Genomic DNA, 24,097 nt, shown 5'->3' with positions numbered 1-24,097 from the left:
CCAAGAATTGTCAGAGTGTGACCCTCCCCTGGGCAGGCTTCACCTCCATGTACTGGGTAACCTTGACCCCCAGCCTCTCTGACCACCCATTTTGACTGCACGGTAAACCCAGCCCTGAGTGGGCAGCTCCAGACCTGAACCGCGGCCAAGGGACATGGCCAAGACCCAGCCTGAAGCCTCCATGTCCCAAGCTGCTAGAAAATCCTGGAAGGTCCCCTTAGAAGGAAAAGCCCATAACCACGGGGGGCCCGAGCCCCAGGCCTGCCCCGCCCTGAACTCAGCTTTGCCTCCTGAGAATGAGAGGGAAGAGAATGGATGCCCCGGCTCAGACCTGGGGAACGGGGACTGAGATGATGGAGGGATTGGGGGGGTGGGGTGGCTGTTTTCTTAACTGCTTATTTATGTTTGCTGTGTCAGGCCTTAGTTGTGATGTGCAGGCTCAGTAGTTGCCACAGGAGGGCCTAGCTGCCCCCCTGGAATGTGGGATCTTAGTTTCCCAGCCAGGAACCGAACCCACATCCCCTGTACTGGGAGGCAGTTTCTTAACCACTGGACCACAAGACTGGGGCAGGGGGGTGGGGACTGTTTTGACTCCCTGTTCTCTGCCCGCTTCTGGCCCTGTCCAGTCTCCAAGCCTTTGCACAGGCTGCCCCTGCCTCCTGCAGAGCCTCTCCCCGCGCTGATCTGCCCTCCTAAAGACCTGAAGTTGGGTTCTGGCACTTGCTGCCTGGAAATGCCCCCACGGTGTTCTGGCTAAAACTCATGCTCCTTCCCGCAGCCCACCTGGTGCTCCACGTATCCCTCCCTCACCCAACTCTGACCTTGCTCATCTCCGTGTTCCCCAAACACCCCAAGTTTTTCCCACCTACCACAGGGCCTTTGCACTTGCCGTGCCTGCTCCCAGGCATGCCTTCCCTGGCGTTCCCCACGGTGGCCCCTTTATCTCTTTCACGTCCTAGCACAAATATCACCTTCCAGGGAACTCCTTGGTTGTCCACTGGTTAGGAACTCCATGCTCTCACTCCTGATGGCCTGGGTTCAATCCCTGGTTGGGGAACTAAGATCCCACAAGTTGCACGGTATGGCCGGGGAAAACAGTACCACCTTCCACAGAGACCTCCCTGCCCTCTCGGCAAACCTGGACACACAGGACCCTGGGACCCAGCTGCAGCCCCACTGCATGGCCTCAGCCATCTGAAATTATATCACTTGATTACCTGGTTGCTGTCAGCCTTCCCTCTTGAGACTGTGGGCTCCATAAGGGCGGAGAAACAGTCCCCGCTGTGACCCCAGCACATAGTAGACACTCTAAAATAATCCATGACTCAAGATGCCTCAGAGGAATGATAGGGGCTTTATTCCCACAAGCTTTGCCCCTCGCCAGATGCCCCTGCCTCATCCCAGTCCTTCCCCTTCAGCTTCAAAGATCGAAGATCACGGCAGTGTGCGATGGGCAGAAGACGACCTTCGGCTCACAAGCCCCTGAAGGAGGAACGCACACGAGCGGGTGTTCAGGCACCAGCAGTCTCTGTAGCAGGGGCCTGCCCTGCTTGAGAGGGCACCCCCACCCCAGTCCAGCCTTCCCCCACCATGGATACCTCATCCAGCTTCTGGAACTCGGACACCCCGCTGTGACAGCGCCTCACTGCGGCGATCACACAGCCGATGAGCAAAACAGACACCAGCAGACACACGGCCACCACCACGCCAGGGTTCCGGTGCAACTTGGGGGTCCCAGAATCACCTGGGGCTGAAGGAGGAGCCCCAAGTCAGCCAGGGTGCCGAACGCTTCTAAGACACACCAGGGCCCCAGTGCCTTTTTTTTTTTTTACTGTGCCACGAGGCAAGTGGGATCTTAGTTCCCAGAATCGAACCCACATCTCCTGCAGTGGAAGTATAGAGTCTTAACCAGGGAAGCCCCTCAGGGCCTTTAAGTCCCTCCTCAGGAAGCAATGCTTCCTTCCCTCTCCAGTGGCTGCTGTAACTATCTTTTCAAGCACATTTTTTTACCCTTTTACTTTTGTTTTTCTCTTTCTTTTCTTTTGAATATATTTGTCTACAAGGCATTTGTTTTGTTTGCTGTGTTCCCACTCCATTGCTGGCCACTTCTGGGAGTTCTTGCAAAGTGAAAAAAAAGAAAAATAATCAACCTAAAATTCAGTTCCCAAATGCAGTGACTTTCTGAGGATATGTGCAAAATTTGACACTTTGTAAAGATGGTTTTATATCCTGTGACTTTAAGAAAAATGTTTTTATTTATAGCAAAATGTTACTAAATTTATAGCAAAATGTTATTAAATTTATAGCAAAACGTTATTATACTTCATGTTTGCACTCTTCTTGGCACTTTTGGAAACAACATATTATTTTGAATGATAGATTTTTCTAGACCCTCTGAAAAATGCCTGGCCTCTGTTGGACCCCAGGGACCCTGTGTAACCACACTCTGCAAATTCCCCACTCTCACCATCCCAACTAGTACCCCACTCACTCCGTTTCGGCCACCTCCCTTTTCCTTGGTTGCACCTGAGATGCCCCAGGAACAGTCCTACCCCAGGGCCTTTGCCCGGGCTGTGCTCACTGCCTGTCCTGTTTCCCTCTAGGTACCAGCCTGGTTCCCTCCTTCACCTCCTTCAAACTAAGACCTCTGCCGAGTAGTCTTTTAAAATTTCAAATCCTTTGCATTCACATTTTGACCCTTTATCCTGCTCTACTTTGTTCTTTTATAAACAAATTTACTTATAACCTATCTTCCAACATAACCGTTTCCCACAGGACTTGACCCACAATAGATGCTTAATAAAATGTGCTTGGAATGAAGGTCTGAAGAGGCTTAGGTGATGGGAGGAGGTGGGGGGGTCGGGTGGGGAAGAGGCCCCTCCTGGCACATTCTCAGGACTGTGTTTCCCCCTGGTGGCCAATTCCAGAACTGCAGCTTGGTACCCCCAACCATCCCCCTTGCTGTTCAGTCGCTCAGCCGTGTCCCACTCTTTGCAACCCCACGGACTGCAGCACTCCAGGCTTCCCTGTCCCTCGCCAGCTCCCAGCGCTTGCTCAAACTCATGTCCATTGGAGTGGTGATGCCATCCAACCAGCTCGTCTTCTATTGTCCCCTTCTCTCCTGCCTTCAATCTTTCCATCCCCCTACAGACCCAGATGGCCCAGTACTCACCATAACCAGATGTCTCGGATGTCCGGTCAGTGGTGGCCGTGGACACAGAGGAAGGCAGCGTGCTGGGGTTGGGGTGAGTGGAACTCAAAGGCAGGGTGGCCGAGGAGATAGAGCTCAGGGCGCTGGACGGGGAGGCGACGGTGTGCTCTGAACTGGGGGAGCCAGGGCTAGGGTGGGTGTCTGGCTCTGGCTGGGAGGAGGTGGGCTGGGTGGTGGAGGCTGCCCCTGAATCTGAGGGGCTGGGGGAGGTTGTGGGCTCTGAACTAGGGCTGTTGGGATGGGCTGTGGAGCCTGGCCCTGGGTTCTCTAAGCTGGTCTGGGTTTCCCCAACAGTGGAGGAGCTGTAGCTGAAGGGAGAAGTCAGAGATATGGAAGGCAGGCTCTCTGTCCCTGTGGTTGTAGTAACTGGAAAGAAAACAGCATTGGGGTATAGGAAGGAGATGATTAGGAACAAAGGTATACAACCCTGGCCCTACGCCCCCAACCCGCCGGGTGCCTCTTTCCCTATTATGCCAGCAGACAACACCCACCGCTTAGGGAGACTTGGAGGGATTAGTGCACAGTGGGAGTGCTCAGTGGGAAACTGAGGTGTTGATGTCTGAAGTTCCTCATCTGAGCTCCCACAGCCAGCATTTCAGTCTGGGGTGGACCTTCCCTGCACCCGATTCTTGCTTCAGGGCTCTAGAACTCTTCTGGATATAGGGAACGGCTGCCAACCCAGCAGCATGCTGGGCAACTCTTTCAACCCATCTGGGACTCAGTTTCCTTATCTGTAAAATGGACATCACAGAAAGTCAGAGTCTCTGAGAGCTCACGCAGGTCTGATACTCAGTGATGCTGGGCAGCAGAGATCCACCTCTGAGCTCCCAGAGAGTATCGACCCTAATCTCCTTTCCCAGGTACCTGGAAGGTCCCCATGGCTAAACTCAAGGTTTTAACGGGGACACTGAGGCCTGAGCGCTAAGAACAGTCAGCAGATATTCACTGGAAGGATTGATGCCGTAGCTGAAGCTCCAATACTTTGGCCACCTGATGCCAAGAGCTGATTCGTTGGAAAAGACCCTGATATTGGGAAAGATTGAAGGCGGGAGGAGAAGGGGACGACAGAAGATGAGATGGTTGGATGACATCACTGGCTCAATGGACATGAGTTTGAGCAAACTCCAGGAGAAAGTGAAGGACGGGAAAGCCTGGCGTGCTGCCATTCATGGGGTCACAAAGAGTCGGACACGACTGAGTAACAAGATTCTGGAACCTCTGCTACCTGTTCTAGCTGCTCCCTGCCTTCAAGCCCAGGGCCCAGGCTGAGGGCGGGTAAAGAGTTCATGGGCCAGCTCCCACAATTACTCTCTTCCCAGTTGCAGGCTGCTGGTAAACTCAACTGATTGCACGTTCATTCATCAACCATATCTTGCCGCACCCAGTCCACTCTGCCCTGGGTGGGTCTTTGGGCTTGCCTCACCCTAAGCAGCACAAAGGAGGAAACAGCACCCGGCCCTGGCTCCAGGAGAAGGCTGGGTCCACATGCAGACCCCGTTTCTCTACCCAGTTTCCCAGTTCCTGAGGGGATGACAGATGAGTCTAGGAGGAGACATGGTATACTGGCCTGACTTTATCCTGAGGCTCAGAATGGTAGAGTGTCTGGCCCACAGTGACTGGGAAGTAAGAAGGCTCTTCAATGATCTCCAGGGGAGCGTAGCATCGAAGCATATACGCTACCACATGTAAGGCAGACAGCCCACGGAAATTTGCTATATAACTCAGGGAACTCAGACCAGGGCTCTAACAACCTAGAGGGGTGGGAAAGCGTGGGAGGTGGGAGGAAGGTTCAAGAGGGAGGGGACATATGTACACCTATGGCTGATTCATATTGATGTATGGCAGAAATGAAACCAATATTGTAAAGCAATTATCCTTCGATTAAAAATAAATTAAAAAACAAAACAAAACCTCCAAGGAGTCAAGGACTAAGAGTCCAGCCTCAAACTGTCTCCTACCATTCTTTGAGAAGGAATCCAGATGACAGGAGGTTTCAGCTGAAATGAAGATGACTCGGAGGCCACAGTGGACCGCAAGACCTCTGAGGAGTTGTGCTTCTAAAGCAAACTAAGGAAAACTGGAAAGAGGAGGTTGTGGAGGACATCAGCTCTGCTGAGTGCCTGGTACAGAGAGGGTACTCATGAGCTGCTGGAGAGCCGACCAGAAGGTAAAATGGGGCTGAGTCTATGCATCATGCCAGGACTTTGCTCTGCCCAGGGACTCCTAGACCAGGAGGCTGGCATGAGTCAAGTCAGTTGGTTTAATCTGGGTCTGGCACAGGTTGGGAAATTTGGCTTGTCTGAGCCTCAGTTTCCTGAGCTATGTGGTCCTTCTGAGTAAAGCTTTTGTCTGCTACGAGAGTCTCATTTGTGGTGGCCTCCACTCTGATATTCCAGGTTTGGGGCTGGGACGCTGGTCAGAGGCTTGATGGGATGGATAGGATGGGGGCCATGGATGCAAGAAATTCAACTCTTCTCCACCCCGGGAGTTGTCTTATAGGGAAACAGAAAGAAATTAAGTCAGGGGCCAAGAACCTCCCCCTTGGAGCCATAGATGTTCAGTGACCAGGAAGTAAGCCCTTCTCCCGCCCGCATCCCCATGGTCCCTTCTCCCTTTGGGGGCTGGCTAAGAGAAATTGAGATTAGGAACGGAACCTCAAATTGGGTAGGAGGCATTCACCAGCCTGTCGCTGGTTCATGTAACGCTGGGGTGGTAGACCTGGCACCCTCAGGACTGGGGTGAGGGGTGGGGGTGGAGGGGCTGGTGCTCGGCTGTTCTTGCTTCTAGGAGGAGCCACAGCTCTGAGGCGGGGTGCGGGGGGGGGGGGGTGGGCGATGGCAGACCAGTGTGACCCGAGGGAGGTGTCCACACACCAGGTGTGCGGCGAGGCCATTTCCCCCTCCAGCTTCCTGGAAGCCGGATCTTACCTGTTCTTACCTGTAGAGCTGCTCGCGAGAACAGAGGAATTCCTATCAGAAGCTTGCAGCAGCAGCAGCAGCAGCAGAGCCAGCAATAGAAGCGGCGGCGGCTGGGAGCTCCCCATTCTTGCGTGAGGAGAGGGGGAAAGACGGCCCCGCACAGGTGTGTGGCCAGGTGCCCGCTGTTTACAGCTGCGCGCCCCCTGCTGTCGGCGCGCGGCACTGTTCAGGGCCGAGGCGGAGGCGGGGCCTCCGGACGCAGGGCATCTGAAGGCCGCTGTTCACCAGGGGAGATATTCCTGACTTACCCCGCTCTGGACCCCTCCACCTCTCCTAACAAATCCTCTTGGTTCATGACCCGAAAGCCTTCCGCTCTGCCTGTCCCCTCAGGGGACTTCCCAAGTGGCACTAGTGGTACAGAACCCGCCTGCCAGTGCAGGAGACGCAAGAGACTGCAGGTTCGATCCCTGGGTGGGGAAGATCCTCTGGAGGAGGGCATGGCAACCCACTCCAGTATTCTTGCCTGGAGAATCCCATGGACAGAGGAGCCTGGTGGCCCGTGGGGTCACAGTGTCGGACACGACTCGAGTGACTCAGCTTGCACACACGTCTCTGCAGGACGCCCTTGCCCCTTCTGGTTTCCACGGAAGCCACCACCACCCTGTTGCCCCTCTGCGTCTTTCCCAAGCACATGCTTTCACCCCCATTCCTCCCCACTTGGCCAGGCTGCCCCCTCTGGCTGCCCCCAGGCCCTCCCTCTGCCGTGTCCCTGATCCCACCCACCTCCAGCTCTCTCTCACCGAGACCAGGGCCCCTTGAGGGCTGGCCCAGCATCCCCCCCAAGTCAGGATGTGGCTGGAAGCCTCTAGAATTTTCTAGGAACAAGGGCCTCATGGTGGCCATTCCAAGTCAGGCCCCCCGACAATGGCTTCTGGCTGGAATGCTTCCATCCACAACTGACTGGATGCTGCCCTGCTCACCCTGGATGAATACCATGGCACATGTGAGTCCAGGCTGGCAGCGCTGACCTCTGCGGAAGGCTTAGGGTCCCGATTCCAGGCACAGACCCCAGGTGCCAACGGCATGGTTGAAAGTTTTGGACCCCTCCGGTCCAGGATGTTCTAGGTCCCCCAGATTTCCACCCCACACCATGCCCAAGACGCCCACACAGCACAGGAGGCCAAGACCCAGGCTGTGGAGGGCTTTATTCATGAAACCCAGAGAGCCATGTGGCCCCTCCCCTGACGTCCCCCCACCGGTAAGCCGAGGTCCTAGACGCCTGGCCACTGCGTGTGCCGCGAGTTGTCCCACGCCGCTGGCCCCAAGAGCGCGTCCGTGGTCAGGGAGGCCCGGGCGCTGTGGCCGCGCCAGGTGGCCTGAAGCATCTTGGCTGCTTCCTGTTGCTGCTTCAGCCGACGACGCACAACGAAGCCCCTCCAGGCAGACTGGATGACCATGGCCGCCTTGGTCTGATGGGGTCGCCGAAGGCTCCGGGCGGTTGACTGGGTCAGGCAGCCCCGTGGCACGCCGGCCTGGCTGGCAGCACCCCGGCCCGTGCCATGCACCACCCGGGTGGGCAGTGTGTGGCCGCACGTGTGGCATGTGCGGGGGCTGGAACCCACGAGCATCACCACGCTGGGTGGGCTTCCTAGTCCGGAGGTCAGTGACTGGCAGAGAGCACAGACGTGTGGCTGGCAGGACTGGAAGCAGCGGTGGTCAGACGTCGTCCTGGCCCCACTGCCGGTCTCAGCCCACACATTCTGGAGCAGCATGTGCTGGGTGCGGCTCTGGCGAATGACGAAGCCTCGCCACGCAGCCTGGATGATGGTGGCAGCTCGGCAGAGGCGGGCCAGGTCCCGCCGCACACGGTAGCCACGCCAGGCCGCCTGGATGATGATGGCCCACTGGTGCCACACCTTGATGGTACGGCGCACCAGGAAGCCACGTGCACATGCCTGGATAATGACCACCGCATGGATGATTATCTTCTCTACAGCCTGCACCGATGCCACCAACTCCCTCGGCTGTCTGGGGTCCACCGTTGCCTTGCTGCCCACGACGTCCCACGGCACAGTGCCCCTGGCTGGCTCCCAAGCACCGCCAGCGGCCACGGTGCTGCCCCTGGGCCCAACCGCTACGCTGGGGATGGTAGAGTTCCACGCTTGGCCACCAGACATGGCAGTGTCCTCCGGGCCCTGAAGTACAGTGGGAGTCAGGGATGCCCCGAGACTGTCAGCTGGAGTCAGGGACGCCCCAAGACTGTCAGCTGGAGTCAAGGATGCCCCGAGATGGTTAGCTGGAGTCAGGGACGCCCCGAGACTGTCAGCTGGAGTCAAGGATGCCCCGAGATGGTCAGCTGGAGTCAGGGACGCCCCGAGACTGTCAGCTGGAGTCAGGGATGCCCCGAGATGGTCAGCTGGAGTCAGGGATGACCCGAGATGGTCAGCTGGAGTCAGGGATGCCCCAAGATGGTCATCTGGAGTCAGGGATGCCCCGAGACTATCTACAGGAGTCAGAGACACCCCAAAACTGTCTGCTGGAGTCAGGGATGCCCCAAGATGGTCATCTGGAGTCAGGGATGCTCCGAGACTGTCAGCCGGAGTCAGAGACGCCCCAAGATTGTCTGCTGGAGTCAGGGATGCCCCGAGACTGTCAACTGGAGTCAGGGACACCCCGAGACTGTCAGCTGGAGTCAGGGACACCCCAAGACTGTCAGCAGGAGTCAGGGATGCCCCAAGACTGTCAGCTGGAGTCAGGGACACCCCGAGATGGTCAGCTGGAGTCAGGGATGCCCCAGGACTGTCTGCTAGAGTCAGGGATGCCCCGAGACTCTCAGCTGGAGTCAGGGATGCCCCGAGACTGTCTGCTGGAGTTAGGGACACCCCAAGACTGTCTGCCGGAGTCAGGGATGCCCCGAGACTCTCAGCAGGAGTCACAGAAGTTCCAAGAATGTCAGTGGGAGTCGCGGATGCCCCGAGACTCTCCGCAGGAGCCATGAAGCTAAGGGAAATTGGAGACTCTTGCCGCGACTCCTGCCTAAAAAGGGGCCGCCGAGAACCCCTCGGTGAAGACTCATAACCCAGAGACACCCTCCGAATCCCCAGGCTCTGCTTAGAGTTGGCCATGCGGTGAGCCAGCTCATTAGTGTGGATTATTGGTGTTAAGGCTGGCGGTGCACCCAGGGAGTGTTTACGAAATTTCTGCGAGGACTTGGGGGCATCATGCTGCTTCTGACCGGAGGGCACAGTCCCAGCTGCAGAATTGTCTGGCTTTTCTGGTACAGAAATAGCATGCATGGACCTGAAGGATGTTCTAGGGTGAAGGAGCCCACGGCCACTCTGAATCTGACCGCCAGCCGCTGTCTTCTGGAGTGGGCTGGGAATGGCTTCCTTCTGGAAACCACTATACATCATCTTTCTAATCAGGGATGGATGAGGTGAAACACGTGGCTGTAACCTCCGGGAAGTGTGTAGGGTCCCCGTCTGAGCCACAGACCTTGGGTGCAAGCCGGTGGCCGCAGTATTGTCATGGGTCAGCTTGGGTGACCCTGAGCCTCCAGTAGAAGCCATGACCCCATGGGACACGTGAGTCATCGAGGGGCTCCGCGGCATTATATGAGCCACCAGAGCCTTTTGATAAGCCGAGGGGCTCCGGAGTGCAGTGTGAGAGCTTGGCATCTGCGGGTGAGCCAGTGGGGCCCCAGTGCCCTTGATGGGCACCGTCTGCACACTGGGGCTAGCAGCCACAATGTGGGAACCAGGGGCCACCAAATTGGTCACTGACCTCTGCTGCAGGGTTGGGGCGCCACTACTGACCGTGGAGGGCTTGGCAAGACTCGGGGACTGGGGAAGGACAGAGGCCACACCGCTGGGCATTGACTTAGCTTGGCCGGGAGCTACCTCCTCCAATAGCGGCCTCTGGTCTTTGGGAAGAGCCTCATTCTCTACAGGGACTCCTTGGCTGTAGTCAATGTCCATTGCCAGGGGACTATGGTATATCCATGGGGTTGCCTCAAGGACTTCAGACCCCTGCCTGGATATGGGCCTCTGGGGAGGGGCCCTGTCTGGGTCCTCTGGCCTCATCACAGTCTTGGGATCTATGGTCTCAAATGCCGTCGTCACCCCAAGAGCCTGGTTCAACTGTGAGGCTCTTTGCAGAACCGAAGGCATTTGGTATACTCCGCCGGTCGTGCCAGGAGCTTCCTGGAGGGGAGCTGGAGCCAGGCCAGGGGGACGGGATGCCTGCAAGGTGGTTGTGGACCCTTCCCCTGCCAGGCCTCCATGGTATGGACGAGGAGATATCCCAATCAGCAGGGACCCCTGGGGAAGGCTCGGGGCCGCGCCTCCGACCGTGGAGGGTGGACTGGCTGTACTAGCCATGGACTCCAGAACTAGGTTCTGACTCAGTCCCCCAGGCATAGATGCTGTGTCCACACTGGAATTCACAGGACAAGGAGGGATTCTGGAGTCCACAGCACCTGCCACTGAATCTGAGAGCAGGTCCGGGGCAGTCAGACTAACTGACGGTTTCACCGTGAGACCTGGCTTCTCCCCACCAGTGCCAGAGGCTGCAGTCAGACTGGGGGACACTGAAGTCGCCACAGAACTCATAGGCACAGTTCTGGCCATGCCAATTGCCCCAGACCCTGGAGGAAGGCCCTGGGCTATAGTGCTGGTCATGGGATCTAGAGCAAGGCCCTGGCCCATGCCACCAATCACAGACCCCTGGGGAAGGCCCTGGCCCATGCCACCAGTCACAGACCCTGGGGGAAGGCCCTGGCCCACGCCACCGATCACAGACCCCGGAGGAAGGCCTTGGCCCACACCACCGATCACAGACCCCAGGGGAAGGCCCTGGCCCACGCCACTGATCACAGACCCTGGGGGAAGGCCCTGGCCCACGCCACCGATCACAGACCCTGGGGGAAGGCCCAGGCCCACGCCACTGATCACAGACCCTGGGGGAAGGCCCAGGCCCACACCACTGATCACGGACCCTGGGGGGAGGCCCAGGCCCAAACCACTGATCACGGACCCTGGGGGAAGGCTCAGGCCCACACCACTGATCACAGACCCTGGGGGAAGAGTATGGACCACACCATTGACCACATAACCTGGTGGAAGGCTGGGGGCCACACAACTCAATATTGGCCCTGGAGGAAGGCTCTGGCCCACTCCTCTGATCATGGACCCTGGGGGAAGACTAGGGGCCATGCCACCAGCTATAGAACCTGGGGCCACAGTTGTGGTCATCCTACCTGCCATAGAACCTGGCACCACAGCACTGGGTATGCCCATTGCAGGCTCCTGGCTGATAACATCAGCTTGTTGGTAACCGCTGGAGGTTGTGGACATAGAAGGACACCGGTGGTCCAGAGATATTGGAAGATCCACGCTGACCTGAGATATGCTGGGGCCCACACTGGTCACGGAAAACTTAGACGAACTCATATCCAGTCTACCGGACACTGAAGCCTGAGAGAAGCGAGGAGCCACCCTTGAGGCCGATTCACGAGTCAAAGGGGCAGCAGCCACAGAGGCATGGGATGTCATGGGAGCCATGCCCCTGCTCATCTGAGACTGGCTTGGGCCCAGAGCGCTAGCCACACTCCTCTGGCCCACACTCCCTGATCTGCCAGGGGACACCTGAGACATACTTAGGAACATACCAGTAGCCAGAGGCCCCCGAGACATATCTGGGAGCGTGTCGGAGGCTATGGCGCCCTGGGATCTGCTCACAGACATGCCCCTGAACAGAGACACACTGGCTTCCTGGCCTAGACAAGAGTCCTCCTCACTGGCCACAGGTACCTGGTAGAGGTTTGGAGCTGAATCGATGACAGCAGGTTGTTCAGTTTCTCTTGTGTGCCTCCCACCGATCCCAGGCAGCTGATGAAAGCCCAGGGCCACCTCGCTGAACTCAGGGGCCTGGGGATGCAAGGCCACCCCTCTAACAGTCAGAGGATCTTGACGTGGGTCCACCCTAGCAGACACGGCTGGCTGGCTCAGACCCTGGCCCATGCCACTAGCCACTGATGAGTATGGTGCACACGAGGTGACTTCAATGGCAAGCGATGAATGATGCTGACTGGGAGCCCCTGCATTCACCCTCGGTGATGGTGAATTTGGACTCACCCTAGAGGCCCAACTCGGCTGACTCCTAGCACAACCTGCACCACTGATCACAGGTAGCTGGGCCAGGCTGGGGGTCCCCCTGGTGGCCACAGATGGCTGGGCTAGGCGGGGGGCCACCACACAAGTCATAGAAGGCTGGCCTAGGCTAGGAGCAATCCCACTGGTAAAAGATGGCTGGGTTTGGCAGGGGGATACTCCAAAGGTCAAAGATGGCTGACTTAGGCTAGGGGCCACCCCAGTGGTCATAGGTGACTGGGCTAGACTGGGCTCTACCCCAGAAACCTTAGATGCCTGGCCTAGGCTGGGGACAACCCCACCAGTCATAGATGTCTGGGCTAAGCTGGGGGCCACACTACTGGTCACAGGTGGCTGAGATAGGCTAGGGGCCACCCTAGTAGTCAGAGTTGGCTGTGCAAAGCTGGGGATCACCCTAATTGTCACAGGTGGCTGGGCTAGGCTAGGGGCCACCCTAGTAGTCATAGCTGGCTGGGCAAGGCTGGGGATCATCCTAGTGGTCACAGGTGGCTGGGCGAGGCTGGGGGCCACCCCACTGGTCACAGGTGGCTGGGTGAGGCTGGAGGCCACCCCACTGGCCACAGGTGGCTGGGCAAGTGTGGGGGTCACCCCACTGGTCACAGGTGGCTGGGCTAGGCTCAGGGCCAGTCTGCAGGCCATCAATGGCTGTGAAAAGCTGGGACCCACCCCACCAACCATCAGTGGCTGGCCTAGGCTGAGGGACACCCTCTTGGTCCTGGACATCTGGCCTAAGCTGGGAGTCAGCTTATTGGCCACCGATGGCTCAGATAGGCTGCTGGTCATTCTACTAGCCATAGAAAGCTGGCCTGGATTTGGGGCCACCTTACTGGCTACTGTAGGCTGAGATAGGCATGAGGTCAGCCTACCAGCCACAGATGGCTCCTGATAGACAGTAGGGAACACATTACTCAATGACAAACTTCTGGTCAACCCAGTCCCAAAGGGTGCCTGGGACAAACTCTCCTTCAGATTCATGGAACTCTGATCTGAGGATATGTCTTCCTCATCCTCTGAGTCCCAGTGGACACTCAACGTCATGCGACTGGCCACTGAGCTATGATGGAGAATGGGGATCCGTTCTGAGTCTGCAGAAGACTGGTCATGGAGGCTTGGGGCCAGGTGCCTGTGACCTGCTCCCTCAGTCTCTTCCACATTCCTGGGCCCCTGGGACCTCTCCAAGGCCTCTGCGGAGAGGAGAGCATCTAGATGAAAGTCCCTGTCCAGGCTGGCTTCCCAGGGCTCCTCCCCCACCACGCCAACAGCGGCCACGCTGGCCATAGAGGTGGTGGAAAGGCTGAGTGAGCTGCAGCTGCGCAGTGAGCTCTGGGAATTGCTCATATCTAGGCCGTAGTCTGTGGAGCCCTGGGAGAAGCTTCTGGACAGGTCATTGTCTGGGCCTTGTGGCATATTGGCCAGCAGTTCACTAAGTATACGGCCAGTTATCCGCTCCTGTGGGCCATGTGCCCTGGAAAGGCTACCCGGTGTTTGATTCTTCTCCTTCCCGGGGATGGCTGTTCGGGAAAGGGTGGGTGTCAGCTTATTGCCTGGGGAGGCTTTGAACAGACTGCGATCCACCTGATCCCGTTGCTTGGGTGCCCAGCAACGACCAGGAGCCATGGGGCTGGGCCAGGGACCTGGGGTTAGGACGCAGGCCTTGGAGGCATGCGGTTGTGCTTTGCTCACCGCGGCGGCCTGTGGTTGAATTGGGGTCGCCTCTTTGGTCATCTGCCTAGGGCCCTTGAAGGCTCGTTTATGATTCGGGGACTGGGTTCTCTGCATGGTCTCCTTGGGGACCACAGGTAGCTGTTTCGGAACTTTGGCCCCTTGGGGTTGGCCCACACAGGGGGGTACCCTGCTGATCCCCGAGGGCTGACACCAGCAAACAGGCCCCCCATAGCTGGCGGCACAGCTATGGGAGTGGGTGCCCCTCCCACGACCGGCGGTGCTGGGAAGCTGGCCCGGGGATAACCTACCCTCCCCTAGAGATGCCCTTGCATGTGGGGCCACCCTGCTGACCTCGTGTGGACTGTGGGCGCTTGTGGTTGAGCTGCCAGTGGCCAGTGACGGCCGGCTGGTGCTCGGGCCCACGCCATTGGCAAGGAGTGGTTGCCACAGACTGGAGGATGGCTGCTGGTGGGGCATGTTGGGCAAGTTGGGGTCCACATCACTCACCATGGGGCCGAGAGCTGATGCCAATTCCCTCGCCCTGGGGTGTAGGCACACTCTTTGCTCACAGACCTTAGGGGTCAGGTACAGATGTAAGAGGCTTCTGCTGGGTCCCGTCTCCCATGACAGAGTGGGACCCGGGGCAGAAATAGGGGGATACTGGTGAATGGTGATCACCCTAGCAATCAAGGAGTCACCTACAGAGACCACCGATGAGCAGGGTGACCCCCCGAGCATGGCCCCATCCCCCCTCTCTTCCAAGAGCCCCAAGGGCCAGCCTGTGACAAAACCCTCCCAGGCCCCACCCCAAGGAACCCTAACCTTGCTGGGCTGTAGTCTCATGGGGCCCAAGGTGGGCCCCCACGCGGCCGACAGGCTCCCCCTGCAGTCCACCTCCACCGGGGCCGGCATCACAGTCATCCCGCTTCCCACCGTTTTTGAGGCAGCCTTGGGGAGGCCGACTCCAGACCTCAGGGCCGCCTGAGAGAGAGATTGGCCGAGGACTGCACCCAGCTCACCCTGACACAGGGCCTGGCTCAAGGTGGCGCGCTCCTCCTCTGTCAGGGCCTTGCTAAGCACATCCGCCAGTCTGCTCTGAATGGCCTTAGTGAGCTCACCCCGGGACAGTGCGCGGGATAGGCTGGTGCCCAGCTCGCCCCAGGAGAGCGCCTTCACCAGCACCGTGCCCAGGATGCCCTGGGGCAAGGCCTTAGCCATCGTGGCTCCCAAGACTTCTTTGGACAGAGCCTGGTTCAGGGCCGCCCTCACTTCCCCCTGGGAGAGGGCTTTGGCCAGCAGGGCGCGGAGGTCCTCCTGGGAGCCCAGCACGGCGGCCAGCTCAGCACACAGGGAGGCGAGTTGGGAGGCCGCTAGCTCCTCCTGGCTGGGCGGGGGTGCGCCGGTGGTTGACGCCTGGGCCCGGGCAGCCCCACTGTCCCCCCAGGATTCAGCGTTGCACGTGGTGTGGCCAGCAGAGGCCAGCAGAGGCACCAGCATGTTCTGGGTCTCAGAGGCCCCCTGGCGCAGGCCCAGAGTGGCCTTGCCTTGCACGTAGCTGTGGGATGGGAGCTGGGTCAGTCTGTCTTCTGGCTTGGCTCGGGGCAGAGCGCCGATGTGCTGGCAGGGCTGGGTGGAAGCCTTGAAGCCTGCCAGGAGTGGCTGCGACTGTGTCTTGCTGCTGAGTTCAGCAGCCTGGTGGGCCGCGTAGAGGCTCTTAGCTGTGTCTGTGACCAGCTGGGCCTGGGACTGCGTCTTCGTCAATCCGGTGGGGAGATGCCCTTGGGACTGTACCTTGATCACTGCTGTGGTCAGCTGTGCCTGGGACTGCGCCTTCACCAGCTTGGCGGGCAGGTGTGCCTGGGACGGCATCTTGGACAGACACTCACTCAGGTGTGGCTGGGCCACGGCTGCGGGGGCTTGGGCCGCTGGGTGTCCGGGGCCCCGGGCCTTGGTCAGCTTGGCAGACACATGCTCCTGGGGCAGGGCCTTAGTCAGCTCGGCCAGCAGCTGGGCCTGGGGCAAGACTGTGGTTGAACAAGGGGCCAGCTGCGCTTGAGGCAGACATGTGCTCAGCGGCGGCCCAGCTGTTCTAGCAGGCCCATACAGCTGGGATTGAACCTTCAAGACGTCCGTCCTCAACTGTGCCCGCTTGTTCCTGTCGTTGGCCACTTTTGCCCAGGTCAGATCCCCGGGCATTTCCATGGCCATACTGGTGTCAGACATGGTTTCCGTTTTCACTTGCTTCTGGGAGAAGGCCTTGATTTTCTCGCCTTCCAAAGGAGGCCTGGCTGCAGGCTTAGGAGCCCCAGCCCCCGGATGCGATGGGGGAAAGCATTTCACTTTCCCCTCTGTCAAGTGGGAGCGGGACGAGACCTTGACAACCCCTGTCGCCTGTCTCACGTTCACCGTGGCCCTGGCCTTTGGTCCACTTAGACACGTGTGGGATGAGGTGTCGGAAATCCCAGCTGTCGCCGCTGCTGAAAACGGAGCCTTGAGGTTTCCAGCTGCTGAAGGGGGCAGGCACAGGGTTCTGAGGATGGTGGCCACTGAGCGTAACTGAGCGGGAGTCTTGTTGATCATGGCCGCCAGGCGCGTCTGGGGAGGAGCCGTTTTGGCCACCGAGGCTCCTTGGAGCATCTGATGAGATGGGGTCTTGGTCACTGTGGCCAACTGACACGTCTGCACTGGGGCCTTGGTCCCCATGGCTGCTGGGCGCGTCTGGGGTGGGATCTTGGTCAGCAAGGGCCCTGCACACACCTGGGGCGAGACTTTGGTTGCTGTGGCTGCAGGCCGTGTCTGAGTTGGAGACTTGATCATCGAGGCCAGCAGGCAGAGCTGGGGTGGGACCTTCGTCAAAGCGGCTGGCGGTCTCGTCTGGGGTGGAGTGTTGGTCATGGAGGCTGTTGGTCGCATGGGGGCTGGCGTCCTGGTCCCTTGGGTCACTGGGCAGGGCTGGGGTGGGGTTTTGGTGATGGTTATCATGGGCCCTGGGCACGGCTGAGGTTGGATCTTACTCATCATGGCCGCCAGGCATGACTGGAGTGGGGTCTTGGTCGCTGTGGCTGGCGGGCACGTCTGAGGTGGGATCTTGGCCACTGGGGCTGGGGGGTACACCTGGGGTGGGGCCTTGGTTATTGTGACCGCTGGTATTGGGCATGGCTGGGGTAGGGTCTTGTTCATCATGGCTGCCAGGCACGACTGGAGGGCAGTCTTGTTCATGGTGGCCGCTGGGGACATCTGGGCCGCAGTCTTGGTCATGGGGGCTGCTGGGCACGTCTGCGGGGGGATCTTGGTCATTGCAGCTGCCAGGTACATCTGGGGTGGGGTCTTGGCTATTGTTACCATGGGCACTGGGCAAGCCTGGGGCGAAGTCTTGGTTATCGTGGCCGCCGGGTACATCTGGAAGGGAGTCCTGGTCATGGTCAAAGTGGGCCCTGGCTGGGAGAGGGTCTTGGTTATCACAGGCACTGGGCCTGTCTGGGGTAGCATCTTGAGGACCTCTGCTTCCATGGGGGCCTGGGTTTGGGTCTTGAATTGTCCTTGAACTGCCTGGGCGCACCTTCCAGATGGTGGCCCCATGGCTCCCGCCTTATTGGCTCTGGCAGTTATTTGCTTGGTCTTCACTGTGTCCCCTTCCACTTGGACAAGGCAGGTGCTTCTAACGGTTCTTGTCATCAGGCATGGGCGGCACTTGGCCTCGAGACTCACGGGACACGGAAGTTTGATGGCAACTGTCTGGTGCGGCAGGAAGGTGACGCTGGGGCCTCCGACAGAGCACGTCCCAGGCGGTGACATGCCCTGGGACTGCAGCAGGGCCAGTTGGTGGGTATAGGTGGCCAGGCTGTCGGAGGAAGGGAACTGGGTCTCCTTGCTCACCATGGTGGGCTGGGCCAGCAGGGACTTGCCCTCTTCGGGATGCTGGAACCGCACCTGCTGGGGCGGGTGGTAAGGGATGTCCCCCTCCTCCACCTTCGCTTTTTTCTCCATCGTCTTGCCAGACCGGAGGAGGCGCCTGGTGTTGAAGCGTCGCCAGGCCTCCTGGATGGCCTTGGCTGCCATCATCTGGGAGATGAGCTTCTGCCGGAGGCGGTACCCCCTCCAATTGGCTTGAATGAGGGTGGCTGCACGGGACAGCATCATGTCCATTTCATCCACCAGGACGTTCCTGAAGGCCTGGCTCTCCACCACAGCCCGGAGGCGAGGGATACGACGAGCCATCATCTTGTCCTTGTCAGGCTGTTCCAGAAGGGTCTCCTTGGAGGAGGGTGGTTCACGCTGGGGCTGTGGACGCAGCGTTCCCTGTTTGTCTTGGAGACTGGGATCGGGCTGGTGGGAGCTCTGCCCACTGGGCAACATCTGTAGCTGTGAACACGGTGTCCCCACTCTATCTTGGAAGTTGGGGATGGACTGATAGGAGCTCTGCCCGCTGGGGAACACCTGTAGCTGTGTTGCTTGCTGCATTGTCTTGGTTCCTAGGCGGGTCAGCTCTGCCTGTGGGGGGGCAGCAGGGAGGTGGTCAGGGAGCAGTGTGGTGCAGGCAGGAGGCCTCCTGGCTGGGGCGGGTACTCACCCCCCAGAAACTACATGTTCTGGTTCCTGGCATCTTGCCATCTTCCTCCTCTCCTTGGCAGGGACTCCTTCCCAGTCACATGCCCGGGTGGCCTTTCGTCCCCAGGCCACATCATCCTGCGGCTACTCCGACGTCAGCACCCAGGGCACGTTCTCACCTGAATGCCTGACCACCCACCTGCTCCACAACTTTCCTCTGTATCTGGAATACACTATAAGGACAGCACTGATCGTACTGTTTTGGAAATATCCTGCCTGTGTCTGTATGCTTGGTGTTATTTGCTTTTTCCCACTGACTGATGGTATTCTGAATTCTTAGATGGTGGAACCGAGCCCGACTCATTTCTGTGGCCTGATCTCAGTCACAGGGCCTGGGTTCCCAGCTGTGAAAAGGTAGATGTTCTGAGTGGCTAGCTTGGCTATAAATGAGTAGGTGAGCAGACTGATAGAAGACTGATAGATGGATGACTAACTCCTGAATGGATAAATTAGTGGACGAATGAATATTGGATGGATTAGAGGAACGCATAAAAGAGTTTGGGTTGAAAATGGGTGAGTAAATGAAGTTGATGAATGAATTGGCAAACAGATCAGTAAATAAGGAAATGGATACATGAATGGATGGATGAGAGGGTAAACAGATAAATGGATGTATGTGTGCGTAGCAGGATAATTGGATAGATGGAGGGAGGGAGGATAGTTGAGTGGGAAGGTGAATAGATGAAATATGTGTAGATAAATGAGTGAGTGAATGAAGAAAGGTAAAGGAATTGGTAAAGAGATCAATGAAAAGGAGGTGGATTGATGAATGACTGGATGGATCAGTGAATAGATGGGGGATAACATAGGTGATGGATAGATCAATGACAGATGGAAGGATGGGTAGAGGAAAAAATGAAGAGGTGACTAGATTTCAGAAGTACCCCAGTGCAGAGTATTCACTCAGGCAGCCCTGGAGCATGAGACACTTACTTTATAGGAGTCCCCCCTTCTGGCTGGAACCACAGACTTCATACCTTGGAAGATCATAGAGTTGGAGGAGGAGCAGGAGAAGAAGGTGCAATCTCGGAAGCCAGCTTGCAAGAAGCAGCAGCCTTCAGCCCTTCATCCCACGCAACATGCAGCAACACTGCCCTGGGCTGACTCTGTCCCTAAGACCAAAGTGAAGACATGTTAAAACAAACAAACAAAAAAAAAACCTAAATTCTATTTAAAAAACAAAACCTTTTTTTTATTGCAAAGTTCACTTATTCAGAGGTAAAACTAGAGAAATACCCATCAGGTCAAAGAGTAGGGTAAAGCCACCATCAAAAATTGGCATTTTGGAACCTGGGGGGCATGGGGGAAAATTGGCATTTTGTGTGACTTCCCTGGTGGTTTAGTAGCTAATGTAGTGACTAATTCTCATGTCCAGTGGAGGGGACCTGGGTTCGGTCCCTGGCCAGGGGACTAGACCCCACATGCCACAACTAAGTCTTAGTGCATCCAGATAAATAAATAAATCCTTTTTAAAAAATTGGCATTTTTGGCTATAACTGTCAGTGAATATCCCCCATGTTCACGTCTTTGGATTAACAATGAAACACCAAAAACAAAGAATTTTAAGTCCAAAAAATGAATGTGCAAGGAAGTTTATTCCTTTAAAAAAATTTTTTTATTGAAATATAGTTGATTTACAATGTTGTATTAGTTCCAGGTATATAGCAAAGTGATTCAGTTATATATACACATCTATATTACTTTTTAAAATATTTATTTGTGCTATTTTATTTATTTAGCTGCACCAGGTCTTATCTGCGGCACGTGGGAACTTTAGCTGGGGCATATGGGATCTAGTTCCCTGACTAGGGATTCAACCCAGATCCTCTGCACTGGGAGCTTGGAGTCTTAGCCACTGGACCACGAAGGAAGGCACATATATATTCCTTTTTTACATTCTCTTTCATTATAGGTTATTACAAGATATTGAGCATAGTTCCCTGTGTTATCTTATAGGTCCATTTGGTTATAGATTTGACATGTATCTAGTGTTATTTTGTACCTAAAAACAAAAACTGGAAATAACCAAAAAGGTGATTGCTAGGGGGTCAGTTAACAAGTGCATAAAGAAGGGTGCTCAAGGATGTTCATCATTGTATTGTTTATGAGAGTCAAAACCGAAAACAACAATGCTTATCAGCAGGAGGTGGCTTAAATGCAGGAGGCCCAGGTTCAATCTCTGATCAGGGAACTAGATCCCACAAGCCACAACTAAAATTTCTCATGACTCAGTGAAGACTGAAGATCCTGCATTCTGCAACTAAAATATGGCACAGCCAAATAATATTTTTTAAAAAGAAAAGAAAGGGTTTAAAAAAAAGAAATGGTGTCCATGTCCACAAGAATAGGTAAAATTTAAAAGGTGAACAGGTTACAACCACTTGGATCCATATCTTGAAGACAACTCATCAGTTCCACTCAGATGAATATACTTAGGAGGTTCAAGTGTCTATACTCACCCCAAACCAGAAACCATCCAAATGTCCATCAACAGAATAATGAGTAAGTCAACTGCACATCTATCAATATATTAATATAAATGAGTAGAATTAAAAATATTGACCTATTTATAAATCAATGGATCCTATTTGACATGTCAGTGAGAATGCGGTCAACAGTATAGAGGAATCTCACATACATTGTTTTGAGTGAAAGAAACTGAACATAAAAGAAGACAAATTGGTTACTCCAGTTATAGGACATACAAAAGAGAAGAGAAGAAATTAAACTCTGCTATTAAAAGTCTGGACAGGGCCTCCCCTGGTGATCCAGTGGTTACAAATCCACCTTGAAAGGTAAGGGGCACTGGTTTGATCCCTGGTCCAGGAAGATCCCACATGCCAAGGTGCAGCTAAGCCTGTGTGCCGCAACTACGGGGCCCATGTGCTGCAACTACTGAAGCCCACACACTTAGAGCCTGTGCTCCACAAGAGGAGCTGCCCCAGTGAGTCCTCGCATCACAACAAAGAGTAGCCCCTGCTCACGGCAACTAGAGAAAGCCAGTGTGTAGCAAGGAAGACCCATCACAGCCAAAAAATAAAATACAGAAATGAGGTGACTGAGAGGGGACATGAGGGGGCTTGGGAGGCCAGTCACGTAGGTTTCTTTGGATTGTGAAAATATGGCCTGGCTTTTCTCTTTGCATCACCTTCATAGAGAGGCCAAAATACTCCTAATTGATGATGAGGAATACGTAAGGAGATAAGCAAATAATGAGAGCATACCTTAAATGAAAAATGCAAGTCACAAACAACAAGCACCATAGGACTTGACTTTTTTTTTCTTTTATTCATGTGTTTGGCTGCATCAGGTCTTAGTAGTGGCAGGCAGGCTGTTCTCTCCTTACGGCATGTGGGCTAAGTAGCTGCGGTGTGCAGCCTTAGCCGCCCCCATGGCATATGGGATCTCAGTTTCCCGATCAGGACCAGACCCACATCCCCTGCATTGGAAGGTGGATTCTTAACCACTGGACCACTGGGGAGGTCCCAGGACTTGACTTTAAAAAAATAGCCCATATAAAACACACACAACACACACACACACTGAAATAGGCATAAAAAAATCTGAAAGGATAAACATTAAATTGACAAGTGATTGTGTGTGTGTGTGTGTGTGTGTGTGTGTGTGTGTGTGTAAGGAGTAGGCTCAGGGGGTACTTTAATAAGCAAAATTTCACTTAAAAAATTAGAATTTGGCCTCTTAGTCAAGGTGGCAGAAGGATATGATGTGGGAACCTGGCCTCCTTCACTCCTTCACTCAAACATAGAAAGAATGATGGAATATTTTAAAACAGTGTTACCACATGGTGTTTATTGTTTAATGCATAGAAACATCAGATCACTAAGTTGTAAACCAGTAACTAACTTAACACTGTGTGTCAATTACACTTCAAAAACAAACAAACATGCACTTCTCTGGTGGTCCAGTGGTTAAGACTCCACACTTCCACTGCAGGGATCTCGGGTTCAATCCCTTGTCGGGAAACTAAAATCCCACATGCCTTGTGGTACAGCCAAAAACAAAACAAAACAAATAAACTCATAGGAAGAGAGATCAGAGGGAGTGGGGTAGGGAGAGGGGGAAGTGGATGAAGACAGTCAAAAGGTACATACTTCCAGCTATAAGATAAATAAATATTAGGGATGTAATGTACAACATGATGGATTCTGAGTTATCATCACAAGGGAAAATAATTTTCTTTTTCTTTTATTTTGTATCTATATGAGATGATGGATGTTCACTAAACATTTTTTTCTTTTATATACTTATTTATTTATTTAAGGCCATGACTTGCAGCACGTGGGATTAATTCTCCAAGTGAAAGTGAAAGTCACTCAGTCGTGTCCAAATCTTTGCAACACCGTGTTCTATACAGTCCATGGAATTCTCCAGGCCAGGATACTGGAGTGGGTAGCATTTCCCTTCTCCAGCATATCTTCTCAACCCATGAATCGAACCGGGGTCTCCTGCATTGCAGGCATATTCTTTACCAACTGAACTATAACCAGAGATCAAGTCAGCATCCCCTGCCTTGGGAGCTCAGAGACTTAACTGCTGGACCACCAGGGAAGTCCCAATGTTCACTAAACTTCTTGTGATCATTATTTCATGAGGTATGCAAGTCATTATGCCATACACCTTAAATTTACACAGTGCTGTATGTCAGTTATATTTCAATAAAACTTGGGGGAAACTTTTTTAAAAAAGAAAACTCAAAAACAAACCAACTCATAAAAAAAGAACGAAAGAGAGTTAAGTCGCTCCGTCGTGACCAACTCTTTGCAACCCCATGGACTGTGGCCCACCAGGCTCCTCTATCCATGGAATTTTATAGGCAAGAGTACTGGAGTGGGTTGCCATTTCCTTCTCCAGGGGATCTTCCCAACTCAGGGACTGAACCAGGGTCTTCCGCATTGCAGCTATTTGCTTTACTGTCTGAGCCACCAGTTCCCATAGAAAAAGGAAAAGAAAAACTTTGTAATTTCCTTTTTAAAAAAGAAGAAAAAAGAAAAACATTACCAAAATCTAGCTCTCACCAACAGATATGATGCAAATACTCTAAAAAAAAGACCAGTTATCAGAAGAATAATACTATACCCAAGTAGGATTTATTCTAAAGATGTAACAATAGTTTAGTATCTTTAAATTCACAAGGTAATTCATCACATCTAGGAATTTAAAAGATAGTCATATGGTTTTCCAAATAGTGCCCCCAAAGCATTTTCCCAAATCCACAGCTATTTATAATAAATATTTTTAAAAATAGATAAGATAGTACATAAAAATGGTAAGTCTAACCACAAAACCATAACAAATGCCATTTTAAAACTGAAATTCTGAAGTCATTTTTAGTAAAGGAAGGAGAGAGATGCTGCCCACCCTTGCTGTGGGTATCACTATTTTTGGTAATTACAGCAAAAGCAAGATAACAAGGACTTGAACAAGCAGTGTAAATGTTTGAAAAGAGAGCTTAGCAGGAATTGTCAACTTGGAAGACCCAAGAGATTCTATTTTTTAAAAGCATA

At 54.6% G+C, this 24,097-nt stretch overlaps 2 protein-coding genes across 2 annotated transcripts; both read right to left on the bottom strand.

The window, feature by feature from the left end:
• Positions 1-1,331: 1,331 nt before the first annotated feature.
• On the bottom strand, positions 1,332-6,327 carry CIST1 (colon, intestine and stomach enriched 1). Its single transcript, XM_061149826.1, has 4 exons — positions 6,149-6,327; positions 3,173-3,577; positions 1,599-1,750; positions 1,332-1,482 (listed from the first exon to the last, which is right to left on the bottom strand). The coding sequence occupies exons 1-4, from the start codon at positions 6,252-6,254 to the stop codon at positions 1,435-1,437; spliced, it is 711 nt and encodes a 236-aa protein (XP_061005809.1). The 5' UTR covers positions 6,255-6,327; the 3' UTR covers positions 1,332-1,434.
• Positions 6,328-7,321: 994 nt separating this feature from the next.
• IQCN (IQ motif containing N) lies at positions 7,322-18,587 on the bottom strand. The gene is made up of 3 exons (XM_061149825.1): positions 18,535-18,587; positions 14,787-18,455; positions 7,322-8,324 (listed from the first exon to the last, which is right to left on the bottom strand). Exons 1-3 carry the CDS (start codon positions 18,565-18,567, stop codon positions 7,401-7,403), a joined length of 4,626 nt encoding a protein of 1,541 aa, XP_061005808.1. The 5' UTR covers positions 18,568-18,587; the 3' UTR covers positions 7,322-7,400.
• Positions 18,588-24,097: the final 5,510 nt, after the last annotated feature.

The sequence above is a fragment of the Dama dama genome, chromosome 9 (assembly GCF_033118175.1).
Source record: "Dama dama isolate Ldn47 chromosome 9, ASM3311817v1, whole genome shotgun sequence".
Lineage (NCBI taxonomy): Eukaryota > Metazoa > Chordata > Mammalia > Artiodactyla > Cervidae > Dama > Dama dama.
The sequence above is the reverse complement of the archived record's forward strand: the minus strand, read 5'-3'. Positions and strand labels throughout refer to the sequence as shown.

What these genes read in the sequence shown, in the direction of transcription:
- CIST1 (XM_061149826.1), bottom strand. Translation starts at nt 6,254, where the DNA reads ATGGGGAGCTCCCAGCCGCCGCCGCTTCTATTGCTGGCTCTGCTGCTG. An exon ending in ATCCGAGACATCTGGTTATG is followed by an intron (nt 1,751 to 3,172) that starts GTGAGTACTGGG and finishes CTCCTCCTTCAG; the next exon opens with CCCCAGGTGATTCTGGGACC. An exon ending in AGTTCCAGAAGCTGGATGAG is followed by an intron (nt 1,483 to 1,598) that starts GTATCCATGGTG and finishes TTCCTCCTTCAG; the next exon opens with GGGCTTGTGAGCCGAAGGTC.
- IQCN (XM_061149825.1), bottom strand. Translation starts at nt 18,567, where the DNA reads ATGCCAGGAACCAGAACATGTAGTTTCTGGGGG. An exon ending in GAACATGTAGTTTCTGGGGG is followed by an intron (nt 18,456 to 18,534) that starts GTGAGTACCCGC and finishes GCCCCCCCACAG; the next exon opens with GCAGAGCTGACCCGCCTAGG. An exon ending in TGAGACTACAGCCCAGCAAG is followed by an intron (nt 8,325 to 14,786) that starts GTTAGGGTTCCT and finishes ACTGTACTTCAG; the next exon opens with GGCCCGGAGGACACTGCCAT.